Source organism: Tribolium castaneum, chromosome 9 (genome assembly GCF_031307605.1).
Source record: "Tribolium castaneum strain GA2 chromosome 9, icTriCast1.1, whole genome shotgun sequence".
NCBI lineage: Eukaryota > Metazoa > Arthropoda > Insecta > Coleoptera > Tenebrionidae > Tribolium > Tribolium castaneum.
The window spans coordinates 3,669,006-3,695,252 of record NC_087402.1 but is presented as its reverse complement, the minus strand read 5'-3'; the positions used below and the strand labels follow the sequence as shown (position 1 = coordinate 3,695,252).

Here is a 26,247-nt window from a genome sequence, read left to right as displayed (position 1 = left end):
GTTTTTAAAATAGAAACTCAGACGAGGAATGATTAAAACTTTAGATTTTTTCAGAAGCACTCTGTACACAAAAAACGTTTTTATTTTTTTACTTTACAGAATTACGAATTTTGAATCTGGATTATTATGGGTACAAAGATTACCAGAATTACCAGAATTACCAGAATTCTGAGTAACAAACTTTCAAAATTTCCAAAAGTGTTGATCTTTTTTTTGTTTTGAAGTAGTTCTGTTCAAGTGTGTTACATTGAAAAATACAGCGTGCTTCATAAAATTTTACCAGGTCTGCCTACAATGTATACACGCAAATATAAAAAGTTACAGTTATTTTTTGGAAAAACATTTATTTTATTTTTGGAAACCCTTGAATGTTCGAGTACGCTGATATTAATTTTTTTAGCGTGAAAAATTAAAAAAGACATCATCTTCGATCAAATTTCGTGGCTGTTGGCTTATTTGTAAAGAAAAATCGCTCAAAAATAACTTAAATCAGGCAAAATCGACAAAATCAATCTGAGATAACATCAATTTCGATGTGTTTTTTTAGCCAGTTTCCGCGACATTTTTGGGAAAAAACCAAAATATACTTAAAAAGACTTGTTTAAAAACAATATCTTTGAAGTTAGAGCATAATCTTGAACCAAAATGTCGTCAATAGGGTATCATAAAAACGTGCATAAAATGAAAACTGAAAGAAATTTCTAAAAATTCTATTTAAAACTGACGTTAATACGGACTGAGTTTAAAGTAACGCACGTATTTCATATTTTGTAGTCTCATTTTTGAAAAAAATCTTCGTACAGGTAGGTTTTGTTTTTATAAATACATACTGTATTTTGATATTATTTCAAAATTTATGAGTCATTTTTTGAGAAATGACAATATTTTAATTTTTTTCATGAAAACTGACATTTTTGTTTTTGATAGCAACTGGTAATTATAAAAAAAATGAAAAATAAAGTAAAAAAAACTCACAAAAAATGCAATCAAATATTTTTTTTGTTATGAATAATGTTTTATTTTTCAATGTTCTTTTATTGTTCTGGGCTTATTTTATAATGGACGATTGTTTTTTATTGTTTTTTTTTGTGTCTAAGCTTCATATTAAGCGTTCTCATGCTACTTACTTAAAAAAATATGAAAGATAATTGCGCCCTACAAAATAAGGAAATAACAAAAAGATGAATGCCGAATGTCTGGATTCTTAGAAAATAAGTTAGTCTGTAACTGGCTTTTGTAGAGTAAAGTGAAATTAAAAGGTCCTGTTGAAAAAATCATCGTTTAATTATCCTATAATCCTGACGTAATAAATTATAAACTATAACATATTATTTAATTTAAATACAAGAACTAGCACCAAAGCTAGAAATATTGCGAGAATGAAGTCCGGTCATTTTTGACGCACCATTCATGGAATCCCTCCTCTGCGCTCCCGAAAATTATTTATATCCAAGTTTCGGCGGAAAATCCACGAGTTGTCCTCCAACCGTTCCACTTTTCGGTCCTCCCGATTTTTTCAAACAAAGTCAATTGTTTCGTGGGTGTAACACGCGTTCCATAAACAAACACTCAAATCTCGACGATGCAATGTCTGTCTGCTGCCGGATATTTATAGACTGTAAGTGGTCCAATTTTATGCATTCCGACTCATATTTCTGTTTATTTTCCCTTTTTACGACTCTCTTCGCGCCTTTATGGTGGATCGCTTCCGCGATCGATGAGAGGCACACGTGACGATTTTTTTAATTTTGCTCATTATCCCGACCTCGTTGATTAAGTTTTGGGATTAATTAGGTTCGCGTGAAAAAACACCAGTTTTGAATTTAGATGTGAAGTGGCGACCCCACTTGGGATCCAGTTTTCTATTTTTAACTGTTTGTTTTTGTTTCGTGCGAATGCTACATGTTTTGTTTGCTCGGATTTTTGATTTTGTGTGCATTTCAAGGATCCCCAGCTTCCTCATCGGCAAAATCTGACAAACAATTTTTCGCGTTCAACTCACGTAAAAAATGTTTTTCGTTAAATGAATTAAATTTATGTTTTAAATAAGGTTTGGTCATTTGAGCAAAGTAAACTTTTTGTGGGCTGTAATTAGAAAATCTCTCATTTCCGCTTTAGGTAGTGCATTACATCCAACAATTATGAACTTTAATTCCGAGGAATTGCAATAAGCTCCATAAACGGGCACAACAAGCTTCATACGATAGTTGCCTTTATTATCCCTCGCCGTGCTGTAAACTTTATAGTCCATTCGGCCAAAGAACTTCCAAACAAGCCATCGCACATTTCAGAAAAACGCCCTAAACGCAGCTGTTATTATTTCTGGTGGTGTTAAGGAGCTGTATTAGCACTCTCGTTGAAATACAGCGTTCGGTATTTGCGTTGTGTTAAAGACAACACAGATGAGAAGTGCCCAAATTAGCCGAGATGCGGCCTCCTCGAGTGTTCTTAAGAGAGCTAGCTGTATTGTTTTAGGTAGAGTAATGAGGTTTATCCCGAAAAACGAGCCCGAAAAAGTCGATATGAATTCAAAACCAAACGCAATTAACCGACAAAGGTTTTGTCAAACAACACGCCGACTTCCCAGGGGCGGGAAGTTGGAGCCGTTTAATTTTAAAACAGATATGTGCGCAAAAAGCCCCACAAAAACAAAGCTACAACACAAATGCTCAATTTAAATTTCAAACTGACGTTGACAACAGTAATTGTAACGTATGTGTCGCGCACTCTTGACGGTATAGACACACAATGACCGCTAATGGCCAATTTGGAAGTGTTTCATATTAAATTATGACGGTCGCAGGTTCGCTTCTCGAGGCAATTTTTCGGTGGGCTTTTTTGCGTCTGCCGCGCTTTGGATAAATAATTATTTAATCGATCGGTGGCATCGAGGCCAAGGAAAACAAACGGAGACTGGAGTATACAAAGTGTTGCCCTGATTAAACACCGAACTAAAAATAAAGGACTCGGAAATGTGCAAATGCGAGACGCAAGCCGATTTCGCCAAACAGGGGAAGTTTTTACCACTTTTCACGCCTACCCCACGCCGAGACTTGATCAGATTTAAGACCTGAACCTTCCAAACACGGGTGTAAACAAAATAAAATAATGCAAAAAAACTAAAATAAAGTTTTAATATTGTTAAACGTAGATGTTTTTTTGACAATGGCTGGGGTCGTCCTCGAACAAAGTCGGTAAATTAAGTATAAGGCCAATGGAAAAAATCAGCGATCCGCTCGGCGAGCTTCTAATTCTTCAAAGTTGAGACTACACTTTGCCGACTTTCAAGTACTTTTTAGTTATCCGATTTGTGCTAAAAGCCGCTTGTAATATTTTTATTTTATATTGGGTGTATCACAATCGATGGGAGACAAAGCGAAAAATTGTATTTTTTGGCGAAAATCATCGAAAATTAATTAAGTCGCTGCGCTACCTTCGTCGGCTGTAATCCTTCCGTTGAAAGTTTGATTGCATCAAAACAAATTGAATTTTTGAGCACGATGACAGCTGTCGTGCTCATATGATGCCGAAAAAGTTGTCATGACCGTTGTCATCGTGCTAATTGAGGGGTAAATCTCGTTTTCTCTAATATTGTGATAACAATTTGTTTGTTTCAGACGCGGAGCAATCACAGAAATTCCAATAATAACGCAGATACCGGCGCTAGGTGAGTGGAAAATAAAAATCGCTGTCACGAGCGGTGGGGGTGTGTTTGATGGTTGATTTATTTATTTATTGAGTGCGGTTTTATTAAATTGGGACCGGGGGCTTTTGGAGATGAGAAAAGAGCTCTTTTTCTTTTTTGCCACATTTTTGAGGGCACATTTCCCGAGAGAAATAAGACCCAAAGTTCTAAATACAAAGAACAAACAAATAATGCCTTTTGACAAGTCTGATGGGAATCGAAAGAGCCGATCCTTTAAAATAAGTAATATTTCAAAAAGTAATATCAGGAAATTAAAGACGCTCGAGGTGCTTGGAAAAAACCCGAATTACGAATTTTTTCGAGCGATGTTTAGCGCCGATCAACACATTATCCCACCCCCGACGTTGTTAGTCGCCACTGGTGTCATTTCCGTGTATGTTGGCGGCGACAAAAGGAAAAACAAGCACTCGGAGCAGGGATTAAAGCGGAGACATGCCTCGGCGAGTATTTGCGAATCAATATTTACAAAAGGAGAAAAATGCCATTCGAAGTGAGAGCTATTACACTGAAATATTCATGTTCGTGTCTGTGCGGAGTATCCGATGGATGTAAAGTGGTTGTTTTACACAGTTTCCGTAATGGCAAAGGCCCCCCGCGGGCTGCCGCCCCCGGCGACACCTACAGTTTTGGCTTGATTTGCTTTCGGCACGCGTGGGGGCGGCGGAGAAAGCGGGCTGTAATCGCCTAGATTACTCGTCTTGGAGCGGCAGCAATTAAACGCCGGATTATGACTGACACGGTCATAATCAAACCAATGACGGATTAACGCCAAGGTGGGGCACAAACGCAAAGAACTTCACCGCCACAAAGCCAAAATCGAAAAAATCAGCATCATTTTTTAATCGAATTGGACCAATTTACAGGCTTAACAGCAATTTCAATTGCAAAAAACCATTCTTATAATTCTTAAAAGTTGAAAATAGCCTTCATGTACTGTATTTTCACAGCTGTGAAGTTGTTAGGTTGGTACGCCATGCCTAGTTTTTTTAGTATACCGATTGGCAGTACTAATTAATTGTCAAAATTTGACACTTGGCACAAGCGCAGAAAGGAAAATTGTAATGTCACACTGAAATCTTAAAAATAAGCAGCCAAAAGTCTATAAAGAAGCAAGCAACACTAAATGTTTATGTAAAACAGGCAATTATAAAGTGCCACGCAAAAATCGAGCAACTTTGCCGAGGCGTTTTGAAAAGAACATTGGAGATAACAGTAAAAAAAAATTCTCGGTAATTTTCCATTTTCCTTTTTTTACCTACCATACTTGTCCTTTATCTAACTCCTGCTAAACGTTTTTCACCTATCAGCGCTCAAAATTCCAAGTTCAAAAAATTTTAACGCAATACCATGGACGGGGAAACTTTTCTCCCTCCACGCGAACTTTAAATTTTTATTAAAACAAAGTCCTAATACCGTGTTTTTGGACCAGTTTCATAACTTCACAGATTTAATTTAAGTGAATAATTAACAGATTTTAAAAAATTTCGAGTTTCTATATTTGTGGACACTGTCAATTCTGACAAATTTCTCACTAGATATTACTAGAAACAATAGCGCTCGTTTAAAGACCGACTTACACAGGCCAGATATAAAGAACTTACACTAGGACATGGTTTTTATGAAAGTAAACCGGCTTTATGTACATTTTAGTTGCAGTATCACAATTGTTAAAATGTTTCTTGAGAGCTATTAACGATCCAAAAATCCTACTTAACCAATTTAAAATTTTGAAGGCAACACCTTTTAGTTGTATTGTGTTCAGTTGTGCTTAACAAGTCCTTTCGGTGTGTCATATATTTTTCAGCCTGGGCTTGTAAGGCTAGGGAAGTTTTTACCTGCGAGCCGTCTCCAAAGTCCCTTGTTGTCTATTTATAATTCAGCAAATTATTTCCAATTTTATTTCACTTGTGCACGAGAGAATCGGCGGGCAAATACATTAGGAACCACCAAGACGAAACAAATTAATTCAATTAAATTCGGCTGACTTAATTGCGAAGTAATAATCATGAGCGTCTCGTAATTTGCGAATTTCTGTTAAAGAGAAAAACGGGAGTAAATCGCCTTAAATTCGTAAAATCGTTAGTTGTGTTAGTGAACGAGACCGCAGCCACTTTTCCTCGAAATTCAGTAGTAATTTCCTCGTCCGATTTGAGCAAACGAAACCGGCCGCAACTCCATCAGTCTCATTTGTCCGAAACGTTGTGTAATCCCTCCTGTAAACACGTCCGTAAGTGCGGCATCCCTCCGTATTTACTTAGAGTTATTTAAATTTGCCGTACCTCAAACCGAACGACCGAATTTTTAATGAATTCGAGACGAAAGCCACTTTGCGGTTGCAATAAATTTAAAAATTCCTTTGGATTTTATTAAATTAACGTCGACATACATGCTGAGTGCTAGAAATCGAAACGGAGAAAAAAGAAATGACATTATTGAGTCGTGCGGCGAAAGGACTTATAAAAAATTCAGACGAGCGGCTCCGAGGAACGGCAAAATAAATTTGCACGCCCTGGATAATGAATTTGTTATTGGTTTAAAACAATTGATTTGCGTCGACGTTTTATGTTATTTCAAACAATATTTGCGCCATCACAAAGGGATGATTGGAATTATTCGGGATATGTTGTTGGAAAGCAGTTGCTAGTTTGTTTTTAATTCAATAGACGACGACGAATTCGACGTTTAATTTAATCTGGAGAATAGAACGATGCAAAGGCCAAACGCGAATTGCACACGTCTGGCCGTTCCAGCTTCAGCAAGAAACAAATAAAAATTAAATATTTCAGAGCTTCATACACACAACTACAAAGGTGCCGGAGAGCGTTCCAGATTTTTCGCCAAACAAATGAAAGAACAAAATCAGCTATTGCCCCAAAAACCCTCATTCATTAGAAAAGAAAAGTTAAAAATTGTTTTTAAGGTCAAAAAGGATTAAAAAAAAACAGAAATTAGGTATTGAAATATCGTAATTTTGGAGAAAAGAAAAAAACTATAAAACTAAAAAAGAAAAACTTTAATAAATTAAAAGATTAAATTCAGAATAAAAAACCAGTACAGTAAGAGACCGAAAAGCTACAAAACTAAAGAATAGTAAGACCGAAAGTAACTAGAAGAATGAAAAAGTGAAAAAATATTTGAAAAAAATATTATTTTTGTATTATTATTTTTTACTTTGCTTCTATATTACTAAGAAAACTTTTTTCTTTTTATATTACCTTAAAAAATTATATAATATTTTATTTATTTTTTGTAAGATTTTTTCAAGTTTTAGTTATTTTTAGGTTTATATTTCATAGTTTTTATTTTGTATTGTTTTGAGAGACGTTAAGTTGAAAAGCAGTAGCTAGACTTAGCCTCCTCACATTTTTTTCTATAATAAAGGCTTCTATTAATGTTGTTATTTCATTATTTTACGTCTAAAAATCTACATTTTGCTTTTTTCTTGATCTTTGTTGTTTAATACGAGTATGTTTGATGTTTGTTAATCAAAATTCGAGATATGTTGGAAATCATATGTAAGTTACTTCTGAAAAAGAAGTTAAAACAAAACAAATATCTACAGTGACTTGCTTCGAATATTAATCTATTTCTTAATAAACACACTGGTGCAAAAATGGTGGATGCGCCAGGTTATTATTATTTTTGTTTGTTTTGTGTCAAAATATTTAAAATTTTGTTTTACCATAATCAGTAAATAAAATTCGACGTTTAATTTAATCTGGAGAATGGAACGATGCAAAGGCCAAACGCGAATTGCACACGTCTGGCCGTTCCAGCTTCAGCAAGAAACAAATAAAAATTAAATATTTCAGAGCTCCATACACACAACTACAAAAGTGCCCGAGAGCGTTCCAGATTTTTCGCCAATCAAATGAAAGAACAAAATCAGCTATTGCCTCAATAGCCCTCATTCATTAGAAAAGAAAAGTTAAAAATTGTTTTTAAGGTCAAAAAGGTTTAAAAAAAACAGAAATTAAGTATTGAAATCTGGTAATTTTGGAGAAAAGAAAAAACTATAAAACTGAAAAAGAAAAACTTTAATAAATTAAAAGATTAAATTCAAAATAACAAACCAGTACAGTAAGAGACCGAAAAGCTACAAAACTAAAGAATAGTAAGACCGAAAGTAACTAGAAGAATGAAAAAGTGAAAAAATATTTGAAAAAAATATTATTTTTGTATTATTATTTTTTACTTTGCTTCTATATTACTAAGAACACTTTTTTCTTTTTATATTACCTTAAAAAATTATATAATATTTTATTTATTTTTTGTAAGATTTTTTCAAGTTTTAGTTATTTTTAGGTTTATATTTCATAGTTTTTGTTTTGTATTGTTTTGAGAGACGTTAAGTTGAAAAGCAGTAGCTAGACTTAGCCTCCTCACATTTTTTTCTTTAATAAAGGCTTCTATTAATGTTATTACTTTATTATTTTACGTCTAAAAATCTACATTGTGTTTTTTTCTTGATCTTTGTTGTTTAATATGTTTGATGTTTGTCAATCAGAATTCGACATATGTTGGAAATTATATGTACGTTACTTCTGAAAAAGAATTTAAAACAAAAAAAAATATCTACAGTGACTTGCTTCGAATATTAATCTATTTCTTAATAAACACACCGATGCAAAAATGGTGGATGCGCCAGGTTATTATTATTTTTTTTTGTTTTGTGTCAAAATATTTAAAATTTGGTTTTACCATAATCAGTAAATAAAATTCGACGTTTAATTTAATCTGGAGAATGGAACGATGCAAAGGCCAAACGCGAATTGCACACGTCTGGCCGTTTCAGCTTCAGCAAGAAACAAATAAAAATTAAATATTTCAGAGCTTCATACACACAACTACAAAAGTGCCGGAGAGCGTTCCAGATTTTTCGCCAATTAAATGAAAGAACAAAATCAGCTATTGCCCCAATAACCCTCATTCATTAGAAAAGAAAAGTTAAAAATTGTTTTTAAGGTCAAAAAGGTTTAAAAAAAACAGAAATTAGGTATTGAAATTTGGTAATTTTGAAGAAAAGAAAAAACTATAAAACTGAAAAAGAAAAACTTTAATAAATTAAAAGATAAAATTCAGAATAAAAAACCAATACAGTAAGAGACCGAAAAGCTACAAAACTAAAGAATAGTAAGACCGAAAGTAACTAGAAGAATGAAAAAGTGAAAAAATATTTGAAAAAAATATTATTTTTGTATTATTATTTTTTACTTTGATTCTATATTACTAAGAAAACTTTTTTCTTTTTATATTACCTTAAAAATGATATAATATTTTATTTATATTTTGTAAGATTTTTTCAAGTTTTAGTTATTTTTAGGTTTATATTTCATAGTTTTTATTTTGTATTGTTTTGAGAGACGTTAAGTTGAAAAGCAGTAGGTAGACTTAGCCTCCTCACATTTTTTTCTATAATAAAGGCTTCTATTAATGTTGTTATTTCATTATTTTACGTCTAAAAATCTACATTTTGCTTTTTTCTTGATCTTTGTTGTTTAATATGTTTGATGTTTGTTAATCAAAATTTGACATATGTTGGAAATCATATGTACGTTACTTCTGAAAAAGAAGGTAAAACAAAACAAATATCTACAGTGACTTGCTTCGAATATTAATCTATTTCTTAATAAACACACCGATGCAAAAATGGTGGATGCGCCAGGTTATTATTATTTTTGTTTGTTTTGTGTCGAAATATTTAAAATTTTATTTTACTATAATCAGTAAATAAAATTCGACGTTTAATTTAATCTGGAGAATGGAACGATGCAAAGGCCAAACGCGAATTGCACACGTCTGGCCGTTCCAGCTTCAGCAAGAAACAAATAAAAATTAAATATTTCAGAGCTTCATACACACAACTACAAAAGTGCCGGAGAGCGTTCCAGAATTTTCGCCAATCAAATGACAGAACAAAATCAGCTATTGTCCCAATAACCCTCATTCATTAGAAAAGAAATGTTAACAATTGTTTTTAAGGTCAAAGAAAAAACTATAAAACTGAAAAAGGAAAACTTAAATAAATTAAAACATTAAATTCAGAATAAAAAACCAGTACAGTAAGAGACCGAAAAGCTACAAAACTAAAGAATAGTAAGATCGAAAGTAACTAGAAGAATGAAAAAGTGAAAAAATATAGAACTGCAAACCAAGGACATTAAAAAAGTGGAAAACTAAAATTATAAGACAGTGAAGCCAAAAAAAAAAATAGAAATGAATACGAAATATGGGGAAACAAAAAACTAAAAAGCTGATGTAAATATTTAAACTTTTAAAACCAAGGCTTATACAAAACTTTTATAAAATACAAAAATTGTTAAAAATCAAAAAAATATTTAATCTACAACTAGAGTATTTTCAAAAATTAAAAGTCCAAAAATTGACAAAGTAGCTTTAACAGCTTTGAAACACAAAAAAAAATCATTCAATTCGATTTTTTGTCATACGGCATGATCAAAATTAATTTAAAAAACTGTAGCAATTTGTGTTTTCTTGCTTAAAACCCCTGAAAACGCTTTAATGTGTGCACGTCGTGCAGCCCGCTAAGAATTTGCGTCTTTTTGACCTGCCATTAGGCGCCGACCCTCGTTTGTGTATAATTACTCGTGTGACACTTGCTTCCTGGCTTTCGCCGTTTTGGCTTGTCGGTCTAGGTGTTTCCTTCCGGCCTTTAGCAGGCCGCGTCTCCCGTCCGGCGTTCTAATTGGTTCCTGTTTGAGCGTCGTCAAAAATTCAAAAAGGCGTCGTCTGATCGCCAGATTTCCCCGGAGTGGCCGCCGGTTAAATATTGACCTTCGGGGGCCACCTGTGGCTGGCGGCGAGTACGTAATTTTTCGGAACGCTGATCCCCGCTGACAGGGGGCGGCGTGACAAACAGGCCGTGTGTACCCACTATTAGTCCCGTGTCAAGTGTCCGGACCTAGCGCCCCCATCCCGCTCATATTTCACTTAACCTGCGATAAATTCCTCTGCTTTATCACGTCCACGGAACGTAGCGCCGTAATGATGTTATAAAATAGACACTAAATTATCCGGAGGAACTTCAAGGGATTTATAAGTTTGGACCGGATCGCGAGCGAAAAATGAACAAGCGGCGTAAATCAATGACCGCGAGTGCTGAGGCTGGGGTTGTGCAGATACGGATGAACTGTTTACAACTTGTTGTGCGGTGTCTCGCAACTTCCACATCGCTAATGAATACACGTCAGAATCTATTAGTTATTATTAGCGTGATTGACGGCTAACACTCGTTAGAACTTCCCGACAGCATGCACGCTGTTTCATATCAATGAATAACTCGCTTGAGAAAATAAACAAAACACTCGATCCACATTTCTCCTCAAAAGTGCTCAAACTTGAGCGAGTTTTAACCATTTTCCCTGATATCTATGAATAACCGTATGGTTCACGCACAGGACCGGACTGGACAACAGGAGCTCCTCAACCATTACTATTAACCCACTGAGAAAACGAACGTTTTTTGCGAGAACTGTTCACTTTACGAAAAGAATAACTAGTGCAGTATCAAGTTTATTAAAAATGTGATAATTTTGTAAATTAAAAGTTTTTGAATTTTTTTAGTTTACTAAAATTTTTTGTACATCCATTTTTTGGTGAAAAAAATGTATGTGTTTTTTTTTTGAATAAATTGCATTCTGCGTTTTATTTCTTCTTATAAGGTCCGAACTTTGCGACACGTGCTTTCAAGACTCTGACTTAGATTTCTTTATCGATAATATTAGGAACATGAAGAAAGATTTCAGAAAAAAATATTATTTACTACACATAGATACGAGACGATACAACGGCAAATAGTCAGAAGAGTACACATTTTTGTTGGTTAAAATTTTAAGGAAAAATAGAAAAATAAAAAACTACAAAAAAAGCGCTGTTAAAATTTATTTATTTTTATTATTTTTAGTCACAGACCAGTGTTATTTGGACAGTAATATCATAACCACTACCTTTGAGTTACGTTGTTAAACGTGAACATATTTTAAACTTTTTAGAATTTATAGTTTTTTTTTTTTTGATTTTATAACTTATTTGTTTTCTAGTGTAGAATTTATAGATTAAGTGGCTTAAACAGGAAAAATTCTACAAAGAAGTTAAAATGAAAAAATATATTTATAGTGTTTTGCTTCGAATATTGCACTATTTCTTAAAAAAATAGTAGTGCAAAAATGGTGGATGCGCCGGGTTAGTACAAAATAATAATCCTAGCAGCGAGACTGCATTAATAAAAATAATCACTAGATTATTGGGAATTTTTTAATATTTTTGTATATTTTGTGTTAACTAACCGAAACATTTATTTAATATACTGTTGTCACATTTGTTCTTAACTTAACGACCTCATTATGCTTTAAAATGTATTTTTTTAACAAATTATAACAGTTAAGAGTTCCTTCTGAAATTGACCGAAGAGGTTGTTAAACACAGCTAATAAAAACATTTGTAAAACCCTTCAATAATAGTTATTTATATAAATTATTTGTTTTCTACTGTAGAATTTATAGATTAAGTGGCTTAAGCAGGAGAAATTCTACAAAGAAGTTAAAATATAAAAATATATTTACAGTGCTTTGCTTCGAATATTGTTCTATCTCTTTAAAAAAAAAGTGCAAAAATGGTGGAAGCGCCGGGTTAGTGCAAAATAATAATCCTAGCAGCGAGACTGCATTAATAAAAATAATCACTAGATTATTGGGAATTTTTTAATATTTTTGTATATTTTGTGTTAACTAACCGAAACATTTATTTAATATACTGTTGTCACATTTACTTAGCGACCTCATTATGCTTTAAAATGTATTTTTTTAACAAATCATAACAGTTAAGAGTTCCTTCTGAATTTGACCGTAGAGGTTGTTAAACACAGCTAATAAAAACATTTGTAAAACCCTTCAATAATAGTTATTTATATAAATTATTTGTTTTCTTCTGTAGAATTTATAGATTAAGTGGCTTAAGCAGGAGAAATTCTACAAAGAAGTTAAAATAAAAAAATATATTTACAGTGCTTTGCTTCGAATATTGTTCTATCTCTTTTAAAAAAATATATATAGTGCAAAAATGGTGGATGCGCCGGGTTAGTGCAAAATAATAATCCTAGCAGCAAGACTGCATTAATAAAAATAATCACTAGATTATTGGGAATATTTCAATATTTTTGTATATTTTGTGTTAACTAACCGAAACATTTATTTAATATACTGTTGTCACATTTGTTCTTAACTTAACGATCTCATTATGCTTTAAAATGTATTTTTTTAACAAATTATAACAGTTAAGAGTTCCTTCTGAATTTGACCGAAGAGGTTGTTAAACACAGCTAATAAAAACATTTGTAAAACCCTTCAATAATAGTTATTTATATAAATTATTTGTTTTCCACTGTAGAATTTATAGATTAAGTGGCTTAAGCAGAAGAAATTCAACAAAGAAGTTAAAATAAAAAAATATATTTACAGTGCTTTGCTTCGAATATTGTTCTATCTCTTAAAAAAAAAAATGTGCAAAAATGGTGGATGCGCCGGGTTAGTGCAAAATAATAATTCTAGCAGCTAGACTGCATTAATAAAAATAATTACTAGATTATTGGGAATTTTTGTTTTTAATATTTTTGTGTTAACTAACCGAAACATTTATTTAATATACTGTTGTCACATTTGTTCTTAACTTAGTGACCTCATTATGCTTTAAAGTGTGTTTTTTTAACAAATTATAACAGTTAAGAGCTCCTTCTGAATTTGACCGAAGAGGTTGTTAAACACAGCTAATAAAAGCATTCAATTCAATAATAGTTATTTATATAAAATTTAATTTTATCTTCAAGAGCGAGAGCTAAAACGCTTCAGAAGATAATAGCGAATTTTATCGTCGTTTACAAAAATAAACGTAAAAAAAACAATGAAACAAATGTCAAAAAAAAACAAACTACAATGGTTGTGAACATATTGCGCTTGAAATCTAGACCGTCTAGACGATAAAGCTTTGTTTTACCATAAAGTAATCAGTAGATAAAATGCTTTGAAATATTTATTACTTTAGCAATTGTTTGCTGTTTTGTATTTTATTTTTGTATTATTATTTCTATTATTATTTTTTACTTTGCTTCTATATTACTAAGAATACTTTTTTCTTTTCATATTACTTTAAAAAATCTTATAATTCTTTATTTATTAATATTTAAGTTTTAGTTATTTTTAAGTTTATATTTCATAGTTTATGTTTTGTTTTGTATTGTTTTGAGAGACGTTAAGTTGAAAAGCAGTTGCTAGACTTGGCCTCCTCACATTTGTTTTTTAATAAAGGCTTTTATTAATGTTATTATTATTTTACGTCTAAAAGTCTACATTTTGGTTTTTTCTTGATCTTTGATGTTTAATATCTTTGATGTTTGTTAATCAAAATCCGACATATGTTGGCAATCATATGTTAGTTACTTCCGAAAAAGAAGTTAAAACAAAAAAAATATATCTACAGTGAATTGCTTTGAATATTAATCTATTTCTTAAAAAACACACCGGTGCAAAAATGGTGGATGCGCCAGGTTATTATTATTTTTGTTTGTTTTGTGTTAACTAGTCGAAATATTTAAAATTTTGTTTTACCATAAAGTAATCAGTAGAAAAAATGCTTTGAAAAATTTATTACTTTAGTCACTGTGCTCTTGCTGTTTCGTTTTTTCATTTTTGTATAATTATTTTTATAACGTTATTATTTTTTACTTTCTTTCTAACTCGCTAAGAATGCTACTTTTTTCTTTTACATTGAAAGATTTTCTCTTTGTATTTAATCTACTTTTAGATATTTTTAGGTAAATATTTTATAGTTTATGTTTAGTTTTGTATTGTTTAGAGAGGGAAAAGACAAAAGACTTGTATTATTGTTATTATTTTATTGTTTTACGTCTTTAAAACTACATTTTATTTATTCCTTGTTTATATGTAGTGTTTGTTGACCAAAATCAGAACAAAAAAAATTCGTATGTGCCCCCTTGCTCCGATAAATATTCGTTTCGGGCCGTGCATTTCCACGGCCGAGTCTAGGTGAGCGCGTCTCCGTACGAAAGTGTTTCGGACTTTGAAATATCGCCGGTGCGAGATGGTAAATTTGGCATTTCCCGGTGGAGTCGAGTAACCGAGCCGAGGCGACAGAGACAGCATGATTAATACCCCATTTTCCCGGAGGAAGACGGATAGTGATGGGGCACCGCCGCATCATATTCCTGACGGCGTCATTCTGCATGTTATTGTTTTCTTAATAATGCACGTGGTGCAGCGATAAATTCGGCCATCGTTGACACTTTAACTGGTTTCCAGAATGAAGACAAGTGAAGCGGCGCCACAACCCGACGCGGGGGCGCACCCTTCGGACCCCAACGACGGCTTCCGAGCCAGATATAACTTCAGGATTGGAATTTATGGATGGAGGAAGCGATGTCTTTATATCCTCATCCTTGTGCTGCTCGTGATGGTGATTGTCAATTTGGCCCTCACGCTGTGGGTCCTCAAAGTTATGGAATTCTCCTCGGTGAGCACAAAAACGCACAACTTTGCCAATCACACACTTAATATGCCCAGCAAAATTTCACTTACCCATCATTAATATTTAAGCCAAGAAAATAACAAATTTTCAGCCTAAAACCAAAAAATATTGAAGGAAAATGTTGGAAATCAAATGTAATTTACAATCGAAAAAAAATAATGACCTGGCTCGAAAATTGGTTGTTTCAAAAATGGTGGATGCGCCGGGTTAGTAATGTAATAGTTGTTTTGTGTTAACTAGACAACGTAAATCAAAACAATTTTTTGTTTTTAAGTTAGTTTCGATAAACTTTTTCAGTGTACGAGTATTTGTTTGTAACTTTTAATTAAAATAAAGTTGCCATCTCAGTGCATTTCAATTTTTTTTAATACTTAGTACTTGCTATTTTCTTTGCTATTTGCAACAAGGCGCTGTTATTTGTTCTAATTTTTGTTGGTGTTCCGGGGCCCTTGTCTGGCATTACGCTGAAGGATGCTCGACCCCTTGAAACCAGGCAAGTGTTCCGTGACGGGAGCACGTTTCCGTCTATCCGGTCCTAGAATTAATTTGAAAAAATCTTTTTCCTTAGTTGGGAATAAAATGCTCGCGATAATGACTCCTTGAGATGTTCAGTAAAATTCCAGTTGGTAATTATGTCCTGAGGTCTCGAGATAAGGATGTTAAATATAAAACAGAAAGTCTCCGGCTTTTTAAATTTTCGTAATTAAAACTTCTTTAATTGAGATGCAACAGTTGTTTCGGATTCTCTTTGATACAGAATATAATGTTATTCGTTTACTTGTTGGTTTTTCCACAATCGGGGCGGCAAAAAATAGCTTTTTATAAAAGATAAGTGCTCCGGGTTATTGTGTGCGATTTTAATTAATGCTGTGCTAACGAGATCAAATCTATCGAAATAAAATTACGGCGCAGTCGGGGGAAGCAAAAAAGAAAATCGGACAGAACACAAAGCGGAGCACGAACTTAGACCGGTAAATCCCCGCGACATTTCAATTTGCATATTGCCACCGTTCGAAAACTGAATGGGAGCTTTAATCACAAGATGCTACACCAAACACAACAATGAATACGAAAGAGGCTCCAAAAAATCATAACAAAGCACGAAACCGATACCCAAACGCCACAACAAAAAACAAAATATTTAGAATCTAGTTTCCGATTCTCCAAAAATAAAAAAAGAATTTACTCGTATTTGACTTGAAAATCACTCGAATTCATTGGGCTTATGTTTTGCTGTGCGAAGAATGTGGTGTCGCCGGCGTTCGCGGACTCGTAATCAGATTATGAATAATAAACCGTCGGCGTCGCCTCTTTGAAGTCGGGATAATAGAATCAGAATTCCAATATTTGCAGCATCGAATATCATTCAATTCATCTATTCATCGTTTTGCGGAAGAAAGTTGACACTTTTCATATGAAACGTGAAAATGTTTGGGTAAATTGCAATTTAATTCGTCGAATGACCCGACGAGAGACCTCGCCAAACTTGACTCGAGCTTTATTAGCCGGAATATGGTGGATGCGCCCGTCTGACATAATTTAATTGCTCGTAATGCTATTTCAGGAAGGCATGGGTCAACTCAAAATCGTAAGCGGAGGATTACGACTCGAGGGCAAAGCTTTCGTCTTGGACACTCTGATCGCCAGCAGCATCAAATCCAGGACCGGACAGCCGATAATTGTCGAGTCGAGCAGAAACCTGACGCTGGCGTCCAGGAGCAAGAACGGACTGCTCAGCAACATGATATTCCTAGGTGAATTTAAGTGGATATTGAGGTTTTTTCGCGCGACTTTTCGAGCACGACGGCCGGAGTGCTCGAAACAGCAAGTATTTTAAAAACCGGTTATTCACAAATACTTTGCTTAATTGTCAAATACTGATACTTTATAATGAATATTTAAAAACTTGACGTTCCAATTTTTTTTCTGTTGGTAAAAAACGCTGTAAACTAGTGTTGTTGTTTTGTTGCAGGGGACGACCGCTTCGAGTGCCTGACGAGCACCTTCAAGGTGATGGACGACCGAGGAGTGGTGCTGTTTGCGGCGGACCCGCGCGAAGTGGTCGTGGGGGCGGAAAGTCTGCGGGTGACGGGCGAAGGGGGCGCCTCTTTCAGCGGCTCGGTGCAGACGACGCTGGTGCGGGCCGAGCCCGGCAACGACTTGCGGTTGGTTAACTTTTATGAGGCAGGGAGCCTCTCTTCCGGTTAACTTTTATGATATCCTCGACGCTATAACTAATAATTAAGACGCCATCTGCTCACTCAAACTCCCGTGCATATTAATTCAGCTTTCTTAGAAATTTTACGGCGAATGATACAATCTGTTACACGGAAAGGAGGCGCAACGCCACAGTTCAAAATATTACTCATTTATTTGACATCGGGTTTAATTAAAAACGGCGCGCGAATAGATATCTTTTGAGTTCGCTATTCCTAGGATTAATTTTTTACCAAGTCCGACGGGTGACAAAATGAGTTACAAACTCGATTCAAACGAATTTACGCTGAAAACTACATTTAAAAGTTTTTAAATTTTAAATAAAGTTAAAACCGGCGGACGTGGACACGGCACGTCCCGCAAATATTTTACTAAATATGCTTGTCGGTACTCGCACTTTTTAATTCTGATGGAAATAATGTTTTGTAGCTTGGAGTCGCCGACCCGCTCGCTGGAGATCCACGGCCCCCAGGGGGTGCACATGGAGTCCCGCGGCGGCAAAATGAAGATCGTGTCCTTGAACGACATCTCGTTCAAATCGGAGGTGGGCTCCATCCACCTGGACGCCAGCTCGATCCTTATGCCGATGCTGCCCACCGCCATCCCCACCTCCAAGCCCGCCCCCAACAAAAACCAAATTTTCCAAGTGTGTGTGTGCAACAACGGCCGCCTGTTCCTCGTCCCGTCTCACCTGCACTGTGCCGCAGAGGAAGACGACAGAATCTGCCGGTAATCGGGCCGACACACCGTGTACATAGACTGTATAAAAAGCGCCAAATTGTTCATATTGTACATATTTTGTATATGAATAGGGTCTGGGTATAGGACGGTTCGGTTAAGTTTTCTATTTATTTACAGCTAGATCGAGCCTAATGTGAAATGTTTAGAAAATAATAAATTATTTCTGTTTGTAATGTGTGTTTTTAAACGGAAGGGGCGACATGCAACGCGCTCATTATTTCGAAACAAGAGGACGGCTTTTAATAAAAATGACAGAACATCAACACTTTAATCATAAATTCATATTTAAAGGCGTTTTTCTGAAAAGAAAATCACGCTCGCGACCAAGGTACGACACTGAATTAAGCAAAGTCGAAGGCCACTTAATCCATATTTAATCCAATTAAATGGAAATTTTCACTTACAATAAAACTGTAATTATCATTAAGTGACAGTCATGGTTCTACCAGATAATACACCACATTATCAGAGCAGTTAAAGAACAACAAAGATAACAATTTTATAGTACACTGTAGACCAGTCACAATGATACTTTCACGATATTTACATCCGCTAAAACAAACACTGAGACGCTTCGCTTCAGACAGTCTAATTAAATCAATAGGCAAAGAAATCCAAATACCAAAAACCACCCTTCATGAATATTTATGGCAAAACTTGGAAAAATGGCCCGATAAAACCGCAACAGTGAGTACTCAATCAAAGTAAACCGCAGCCATCCCTTAATTCACTGTAGGTTTGTTTCGAAACACAACGTAGCTACACTTACCACCAAATCTACAAAAAAAGTCTCTCAATTACCAATTTTTTGAAAAATTCCTTAAAATTCAATAGACGGGACACGGTCGGGGTTGTTTTACCCAACACGCCTGAATACCCTATTGTTCTCTTAGGGGCGATTCAGGCCGGTTTGAGGGTAACAACCTGCAACCCCAACTACACATCGGGTAAATCACCCAATCGTAGCTTCCCATTTGTCACGTTGTTATTGCAGAAGAGCTTAGGAGACAGTTGAGTGACTCCCAATCACGGCTAGTTTTTACGTCACGTGAGCTGCTCCCATTGGTGCGTCAAGCGACGAATTTACCGGTGGTGGAAATTGCTAATGATGTAAGTGTTTTACAAAAATTGGCGATTTTACGGAAACTTGGATTCTAGAGAAGTGTCTCTAGTGGCGCCATCAGTTTCCACGAAATTTCCTCAGGAGAGGGTTGCCAACCAGTCACTGATATTAACTGCGATGATATCATTTTTTTGCCTTATTCGAGTGGCACCACTGGGTTACCCAAAGGAGTACAGTTGAGTCACTATAACATTGTGGCCAACTTATCCCAGATTTGTTCACCAGAATTTGCCCTTATACGAAGTTATGGGGATGAACGTAATTGTTCATTTTTGTTTGACCAGAGTTATGAAGTTTTTTAGGTCAGGACGTAATCCCGGCTTTTTTGCCTTTTTTCCACATTTACGGGCTTGTTGTCGTGTTGCTTGAAACTCTCCTTCAGGGGGCTAAACTAGTGACAATCCCTAAATTCTCATCCGACAATTTTGTCAAACTTTTGAAAAATTACAAGAATGACGTTATATTTGCCGTGCCTCTAGTCGGTAATTCCCCGATTATAATTTTAGGGTTTTTGACTTATAAGTTGAAATTCCAGTAATAATGGCCATAAATCACCCAAATATAACCAAAGACGATCTATTGAACACTCGCACAATAATGTCGGGAGCTGCTCCCTTAGGGGGCTCCGACGTCGAGCGTTTTCGGGCCAAAACCGACAATAAAGTGTCTCTGATTCAGGGTTATGGTATGACCGAAACCGGCCCTGTCACCATAATCCAAAGCGAGAGTCTTCCTAATGGAGTTAAAATCGGGGGCAGTGGTTTTTTGGTCCCCAACACTGAAGCCCGAATCATCCCAATTGACTCCCCTCCCGAAAATCTCCCCCCGAACAAGTCGGGAGAACTCATAGTCAAAGGCCCCCAAGTGATGCCCGGGTATTACAACAACCCCCAAGCCAACCAGGACATTTTCCTGGAAGATGGGTGGCTCCGAACCGGAGACATCGCCCATTACGACGATGACAATCATTTTTTCATCACTGATAGATTGAAAGAGTTGATCAAAGTGAAGGGATTTCAAGTAGCGCCGGCCGAACTCGAGGCCATTTTAAGGGAACATCCGAGTGTTGAGGATGTGGGGGTTGTAGGCGTAGCTGATCCAGTTTTAGGGGAAGTCCCTAAAGCTTTCGTTGTGGCTAAGTCAGGGCAAGAAGTGAAAGCGAGACATTTGGAGGAGTTCGTCGCTAGTAAAGTAGCAAAGCATAAACAGTTGAAGGGGGGCGTGGTTTTTGTGGGGGCGATACCGAAAAACCCCTCTGGGAAGATTTTGAGGCGCGAGTTGAAAAAAATGTAGGCAGAGTGTTTACTTCAAGACAACCAATTACCAAAATTTAAGAGTTATTTTCTGCTTTTCTAAAAGAGAGATTTGTGGAACACACGCGTCTAGTCTGTCTTATTTAATTTAATTTAAAATAAATTTCTTCCAAACGTTTTGTTGTTTTATTGTAATGAACCATGTGTTTATGTCACAATGACAAATCTTGAACATGTTTTGTTTACAACTCAAACTACCACTCAGAAGGTTTTGTAATCACGTAGACAATGTGGTCACTTCAAAAGCCAAACCAATTAACATTCCCAATCTGAATATACCAGAATTTATTTGGCAAAATTTAGATAAATGGCCTAATCGAACGGCAATTGTAAGTAAAATATAGATGATAAAAATTACTTTTCGTCAAAAAACATTCAATTTTAGACGTGTTTCGAATCTGGAAAAAGTTACACTTACGAACAACTTTTTAAAAAAAGTTTATCAGTAGCTCACTCCCTTCGAGATGTCTTTAAATTGACAAGGCAAGATACTATAGGAATAGTGTTACCCAACGTTGCAGAATACCCGATAATTGTGTTAGGAGCTCTGCAGGGCGGTTTTAGGGTAACAACAGTCAATGCCCAATACACGTCGGGTAAAACTTCCTAAATATTAGCTCCCACATAATGCAAAAAATATTTTAGACGAAATTAGAAGACAGTTGATAAACTCTAAATCCAAGCTTGTTTTTACCTTAGCTGAGCTGGTACCACTGGTACGCGAGACCACTTCCATTCCAATTGTAGCACTTGGAACCAGAGTAAATACGTTATACGATAAATTTAAACCAAAAGAAATCTTTTTAGAGTGGTACCAGTGGTATTAATTTTCAAGAAATTGTGTCAAAACAAGGTGGTAACTTTATTGAAAAGGTGGGAGCCGACGAAATTGCTTTTCTTCCGTATTCTAGCGGAACCACTGGTCTTCCTAAAGGGGTCGAACTGACCCATTCTAGTATCATAACGAATCTAATGCAACTAGCGTCACCCGAATTTACCTTAATACCTCAAGGTAGAAAACAAAACTAACAATTTTTTTATTTTATTTTTTTTTGTTCAATTTTTCTAGAACCTTTAAAAATTCCTGGTTATTTGCCATTTTGCCACATTTACGGTCTTGTAGTCACTCTTTTATACACATTTTTACGAGGTGCTACAGTCATAGCAATGCCAAAATTTTCACCAAATCATTTAGTCAGAATATTGAAAAAACGGCAAGCCGACGTAATTTTTGGCGTACCTCCTATTGGTATCTCTTTAAGACAATTTGTGGCCTAGTTTTTACAAATTTTTATTTCTAGTACAATTACTTGGCCAACATCCAAACATTACAACCGAAGATTTGCTTCCACTCTATTTGATAACCTCAGCAGCCGCGCCCTTAGCCCCAGCAACCATCCACCAACTCCGCACAAAAACCAACAATAAAGTAAAATTTTTGGAAGGCTACGGCATGACCGAAACTTCCGCTGCTGCCATAATCCAAACTTCGTTTCTCGAAAATGGTGTTAAAATTGGTGGCAGCGGCCTTGTACTCCCCAACAGCCAAGTCAAAATAATCCCAAAAGACGGCTCAACAATGCAAGGTCTTCCACAAAACCAAGCAGGAGAACTCATCCTCAAGGGCCCTCATGTGACCAAAGGCTACCACAACAACCCCGATGCCACCAAAAGTGTTTTCATCGACGGCTGGCTCCGAACTGGCGATTTAGCTTATTACGATGAGCACCAGCATTTTTTTATCATCGGACGTTTGAAAGACATTATTAAAGTAAAAGGGTTTCAAGTGGCACCGACTGAGCTGGAGGAGGTTTTGAAGCAACATCCCCTAGTGGTGGATTGTGCAGTTGTGGGAATCCCGGATAGTGTTTCAGGGGAAGCACCCAAGGCTTTCGTTGTGGCCAAATCGCCGGTTTCGGAGAAAGAATTAAAGAATTTTGTCGCCAAGAAAGTTTCAAAGTATAAAAGACTGAAAAGGGTCGAGTTTGTTCAAGCAATTCCTAGGTCTCCCACAGGGAAAATTTTAAAGCAAGGATTGCAATAATAAAATAAAACGATTTTAAAATAAAAATAATAAAATAAAATGTAAACGATTTCAAAATACGAGATGTTATGCAACCAATATTACGGACACACGTGTGATGCAACCTTAATTTCGTAATCAGCCATCTAAACCCGCCTTTAGTAACGTCACTTAATTTTCTGGAGCGTAACCTCACTTTTTGTGTTTGTTTGTGTGACGCTATTTTCGCATTGTGAGTTAAAACCCGTGTTCAAGTGGCAAAAATGCCACCCATGAAGCTGCAGAACAACGGGGGCGGCGGCGACGTGAGCGATGGCAACGTTTCGGGGGCGGAGTCCGACCACTCCAACACAAGCCGCGAAAATGACGCAGGGCGCGATTCGAGCGAAGATGAGGCCGATTCGGACGATTCGTCCGAAATGGACGAAGGCGAATGCGAAAACAGACGCAACGAACTGCTCCAGCACGTCCAAGACCTTGAAAACCAATTCGGACACTTGCGGGAGCAGCTATTTAAAGAGCGGATGGCTCAGGTGAGCCCCCTGGCGTATCTTTTTGGTCTAGCCATAAATTTGGTCCAAGACCTAAAAGACTTTTTTGGGGGACAGAGGGTGAGACGTGTGGTTGTAGGTGGAGCACCAGTTGGCTGAGGTGAAGGCCGGCCGGTCGCCGGATTATTTGGGGCCCCTGCAGGAGCTCCAGGAGAATATGAGGATTCGGACGGAAGTTGCGGGGATTTTGAGACAGTTACGGCTCAATAATATTAATAATCACTTCGAGGCGGAGGAACAAGCCGCGTTACAAAACCTCGAAAGTGAGAAAAAACTCGCTTGGGACTACTATTACAGTGAGTTGATGGACACGATTCGGAAGTTGGAGGAAGATAGACACAATAGTGAGATCACGTGGGGTGAAGGGGGCGAATGGGGGTCGCGGTCTCGGTCCCGATCGCGGCGGAAGGCCGTTACGGTGTCAGGGCCATACATCGTCTACATGCTTAAACCTCAGGATATCATGGAAGACTGGACGACAATCAGAAAAGCGCTCAAAAGGAGTCAATAGTTGAGTAGTTCTTTCCTCTTGTACATAAAAAAGTAATTCAACAGACAAAAATTTATTCACTTTTCACCTTAGAATTACAAAATCTGTGTTAAACCTCCGTTATTAAATAAATATACAGTTTCAGGTAAATTATTTACAATTGCGTTTTGCGGAAGAGGCTTATTTCATAAGAGAATGTACGACGGCCTTTGCGTTCAATGCTTTAAGGTCGGTGTATGTCTGGCCGGTGCCCACGAACACGATCGGCTGGCCCGTTATGTAAGTCATGGAAATGGCAGCCCCAACCTGAAATAAATGCATTTTTTACGTTTCGCTGGATTTTTTTTCACCCCGCAAACATCCACGCAAGTGGCCTGTGACTGAAATTAAGTTGCAACAAAATCAACTTAATTTCAAAGTCGCAAATGAAATAATCAAAAAAAAAATTCGACTGACCTTATCGTCGATAGTGTCGAATTTCGTCAAGACAATCCCGTCGATGATATGCGGGTTACTACTCGACGAGTAATCGGCCAGAGCTTGGTTAAATTTGACAAGTTGGTCCACAGCTTCATTCCCAACCAGTGCTTCCCCCACGAACAAAACAAGATCGGGCTCATTAACCTTAATCAACTTAGTTAGAGCCCTCATCAGGGGCTCATTATCCTGCATACGCCCCGCCGTATCAATCAAAACAACATCAAATCTCGAATCCGTGGCATACTTGATCGCCTCCATGGCAATCCCTGCCGCATCCTTCCCGTACCCTTTTTCATACAACTGGACCATCTGACGTCCTCCGTGCCGTTCCGGTGGATGCAGAGCGTTCAAATGTCGCATATGCGTGCGCAATTGTTCAACTGCTCCGGCACGGAACGTATCACAAGCTGCGATCAGCACTCTCATATTATTCTCAATAAGCCAGAAGCATATTTTTGCCAAATTCGTGGACTTTCCGACGCCGTTTACGCCACAGAAAGTCATGACGTACGGACGTCCCGAACGTTGGGCTTCCATACAATCCCGAAGGATGTCGACACGACGTTTCGGACTCAAAATCTGGACCAGTGATTCCGTCAGGGTGGATTTGACCGTGGAGGCGACACTTTCAAAAGTACCCAAGACTTTACCTTCGAGTTTTAAAGCCACGGATTCGCAGAGTTTGATGGCAATGTCAGCAGCAACGTTCTTTGCGATTAAGTGGTCTTTCATTTTGTCCAGGGCCGGCTGCATGTCCGCAGCGGTCAGGTTTTTAGAGCCAACAAGACCCTTGAAAATTGAGAACATGCCGCCTCTGGATGCGGGCTTGGTTTGTTGACTTGGGGCCTCCTCTTCTTCGTATTCCTCGTCCGAAGAGGACTCCACTTCTAGATCTTTAATTACGCCCTTCATTTTCCCTACAATCTAACAGAAAAATCAAATCAAATGAAACCAAATTTTAATTGAATTTTACTTCAGTGTCTGGCGTAAAGTGGCTTTTGATGTCTTCCGGTTTATCAGTTGTCCGTTCCAGAGTTTCCAGATCTTTGTTAGTGCCCCCCAAATCCCAAATTCTGGGTTTCTTACCCGCTTTTTCGGCGGCGGGTTTCGGACTCTTTCTACAAACAACAAATTGTGGAAAATGGTCATTTAATAAAATTATAATTACTTTGGTTCGCTTTTCTTCTTGTTCATTTTTTGTGCGAACTTGGCCCTGTTAGCCGCAATTACGTCCTCCTCAATCACGTGGTTATTTTCTTTGGGCGAGGGCGGCGTTTTCGGGGGTTCCTCGCTGAAATTGACTTCTTTTTTCTTCTGTTTTTTCTCCTCTCCCTTCCGCTCAATCATAGAAGCTACGGTTTTTTTCGACTTATTCGACTGCTCAAAAGTACGCATAGCTTTAGGGGCCTTGGCTTGGGTTTTGCCCCATTGCTCGGCCGCCTGTAGCGTCGCGTTAAACCTATCCACGAAATCAAACTCCTGGAAATATCTTCCATCCGCGAGGTCATTTTTGTACTTATCCCTAAACTCCAAATGGACGTCGTTTAAAAACTTGTCCACGTACGACAGCTGCAGGATTTTTTGATACGCGACAACGAAAACTAAATCGAACTCGTTGTCTAGTTTGTATTGGAGGGTCAGACCGTCGTGGTCGAAATTGTGGACCCCTGTACGTTCCTGCAAGGGGGGCACTTAGCATATGTCGAGGGAGACGGTTTTGGTTACCTGGAGGATCACATTGCGGATCAAAGCGTTTACCGAGGATGTAAACGCTTGACTCGTGCTTTGGAAGCACCACAAAACAATGCCTCCTTTACTAAAAATAGTAAATAAGTCCAACATTATTCAAAAATCTCACAAGCACGATACACGTCAGTTGGGAACTGTCACTGTCAAAATTACAGAAATCTACGTTACCGCCACACTTTTAATCACGATTTTTGATACTTTCAGGCAAAATTTCGATGCAAAAGTGACTTATCCGGCTAACTAAGGCCCAAATCCGGATTCTGGCATCAATTTTAGCAATAATTTCTCGATATTTTTA

At 36.8% G+C, this 26,247-nt stretch overlaps 6 protein-coding genes across 10 annotated transcripts in view; 5 read left to right on the top strand and 1 right to left on the bottom strand.

Annotated features, from left to right (window-relative positions):
- Scgdelta (Sarcoglycan delta) overlaps window positions 1-18,393 on the top strand; it is an 83,492-nt gene extending 65,099 nt beyond the window's left edge. Inside the window, exons 1-6 of one of the 4 annotated variants that reach the window (XM_008193791.3) lie at window positions 1,459-1,618; window positions 3,618-3,667; window positions 15,037-15,247; window positions 16,827-17,016; window positions 17,235-17,427; window positions 17,909-18,393. In XM_008193791.3, the coding sequence (XP_008192013.1) occupies window positions 15,038-15,247; window positions 16,827-17,016; window positions 17,235-17,427; window positions 17,909-18,212 (897 nt within the window). In that variant the 5' untranslated portion in view covers window positions 1,459-1,618; window positions 3,618-3,667; window position 15,037 and the 3' untranslated portion in view covers window positions 18,213-18,393. Of the gene's footprint in view, window positions 1-1,458; window positions 1,619-3,469; window positions 3,570-3,617; window positions 3,668-15,036; window positions 15,248-16,826; window positions 17,017-17,234; window positions 17,428-17,908 lie in introns of those variants that run through there. The other 3 variants (XM_064358769.1, XM_015979509.2, XM_064358770.1) reach the window with 3 other exon arrangements.
- The window catches only part of LOC100142102 (phosphatidylinositol-glycan biosynthesis class X protein), an 88,733-nt gene that overhangs the window by 61,563 nt on the left and 923 nt on the right, over window positions 1-26,247 (top strand). The window lies entirely within an intron of this gene.
- Window positions 18,654-20,773, top strand: LOC655519 (uncharacterized). Its single transcript, XM_001810933.4, has 6 exons — window positions 18,654-18,907; window positions 18,957-19,167; window positions 19,215-19,330; window positions 19,379-19,601; window positions 19,646-19,825; window positions 19,879-20,773. The coding sequence occupies exons 1-6, from the start codon at window positions 18,746-18,748 to the stop codon at window positions 20,634-20,636; spliced, it is 1,650 nt and encodes a 549-aa protein (XP_001810985.1). The 5' UTR covers window positions 18,654-18,745; the 3' UTR covers window positions 20,637-20,773.
- Window positions 20,830-22,822, top strand: LOC655436 (uncharacterized). The gene is made up of 6 exons (XM_015978836.2): window positions 20,830-20,985; window positions 21,042-21,252; window positions 21,302-21,417; window positions 21,464-21,668; window positions 21,726-21,905; window positions 21,958-22,822. The coding sequence occupies exons 1-6, from the start codon at window positions 20,830-20,832 to the stop codon at window positions 22,698-22,700; spliced, it is 1,611 nt and encodes a 536-aa protein (XP_015834322.1). The 3' UTR covers window positions 22,701-22,822.
- Brms1 (BRMS1 transcriptional repressor) lies at window positions 22,823-24,052 on the top strand. Of its 2 annotated transcripts, none has more exons than XM_008193784.3 (3): window positions 22,823-23,212; window positions 23,310-23,740; window positions 23,860-24,052. In XM_008193784.3, the coding sequence occupies exons 1-3, from the start codon at window positions 22,943-22,945 to the stop codon at window positions 23,867-23,869; spliced, it is 711 nt and encodes a 236-aa protein (XP_008192006.1). In that variant the 5' UTR covers window positions 22,823-22,942; the 3' UTR covers window positions 23,870-24,052. The 2 variants fall into 2 exon arrangements, with proteins under 2 accessions (XP_008192006.1, XP_008192007.1); XM_008193785.3 differs by having other exon boundaries at window positions 23,310-23,773.
- SrpRalpha (Signal recognition particle receptor alpha) lies at window positions 23,778-26,237 on the bottom strand. The gene is made up of 5 exons (XM_001807077.3): window positions 25,926-26,237; window positions 25,369-25,877; window positions 25,174-25,318; window positions 24,177-25,124; window positions 23,778-24,026 (listed from the first exon to the last, which is right to left on the bottom strand). Exons 1-5 carry the CDS (start codon window positions 26,040-26,042, stop codon window positions 23,901-23,903), a joined length of 1,845 nt encoding a protein of 614 aa, XP_001807129.1. The 5' UTR covers window positions 26,043-26,237; the 3' UTR covers window positions 23,778-23,900.

Bases quoted from the DNA above. Each gene is read 5' to 3' on its own strand.
- LOC655519 (XM_001810933.4), top strand. From the start codon at position 18,746: ATGATACTTTCACGATATTTACATCCGCTAAAACAAACACTGAGACGC. The intron at 18,908-18,956 runs GTGAGTACTCAA...AATTCACTGTAG, and splicing joins GGCCCGATAAAACCGCAACA to GTTTGTTTCGAAACACAACG. The intron at 19,168-19,214 runs GTAAATCACCCA...TTGTTATTGCAG, and splicing joins CAACCCCAACTACACATCGG to AAGAGCTTAGGAGACAGTTG.
- LOC655436 (XM_015978836.2), top strand. From the start codon at position 20,830: ATGTTTTGTTTACAACTCAAACTACCACTCAGAAGGTTTTGTAATCAC. The intron at 21,253-21,301 runs GTAAAACTTCCT...AAAATATTTTAG, and splicing joins CAATGCCCAATACACGTCGG to ACGAAATTAGAAGACAGTTG. The intron at 21,906-21,957 runs GTATCTCTTTAA...TTTTATTTCTAG, and splicing joins TTTTGGCGTACCTCCTATTG to TACAATTACTTGGCCAACAT.
- Brms1 (XM_008193784.3), top strand. From the start codon at position 22,943: ATGCCACCCATGAAGCTGCAGAACAACGGGGGCGGCGGCGACGTGAGC. The intron at 23,213-23,309 runs GTGAGCCCCCTG...GTGTGGTTGTAG, and splicing joins TTAAAGAGCGGATGGCTCAG to GTGGAGCACCAGTTGGCTGA.
- SrpRalpha (XM_001807077.3), bottom strand. From the start codon at position 26,042: ATGTTGGACTTATTTACTATTTTTAGTAAAGGAGGCATTGTTTTGTGG. The intron at 25,319-25,368 runs GTAATTATAATT...TGTTGTTTGTAG, and splicing joins AAGAAGAAAAGCGAACCAAA to AAAGAGTCCGAAACCCGCCG. The intron at 25,125-25,173 runs GTAAAATTCAAT...TTTTTCTGTTAG, and splicing joins ACTTTACGCCAGACACTGAA to ATTGTAGGGAAAATGAAGGG.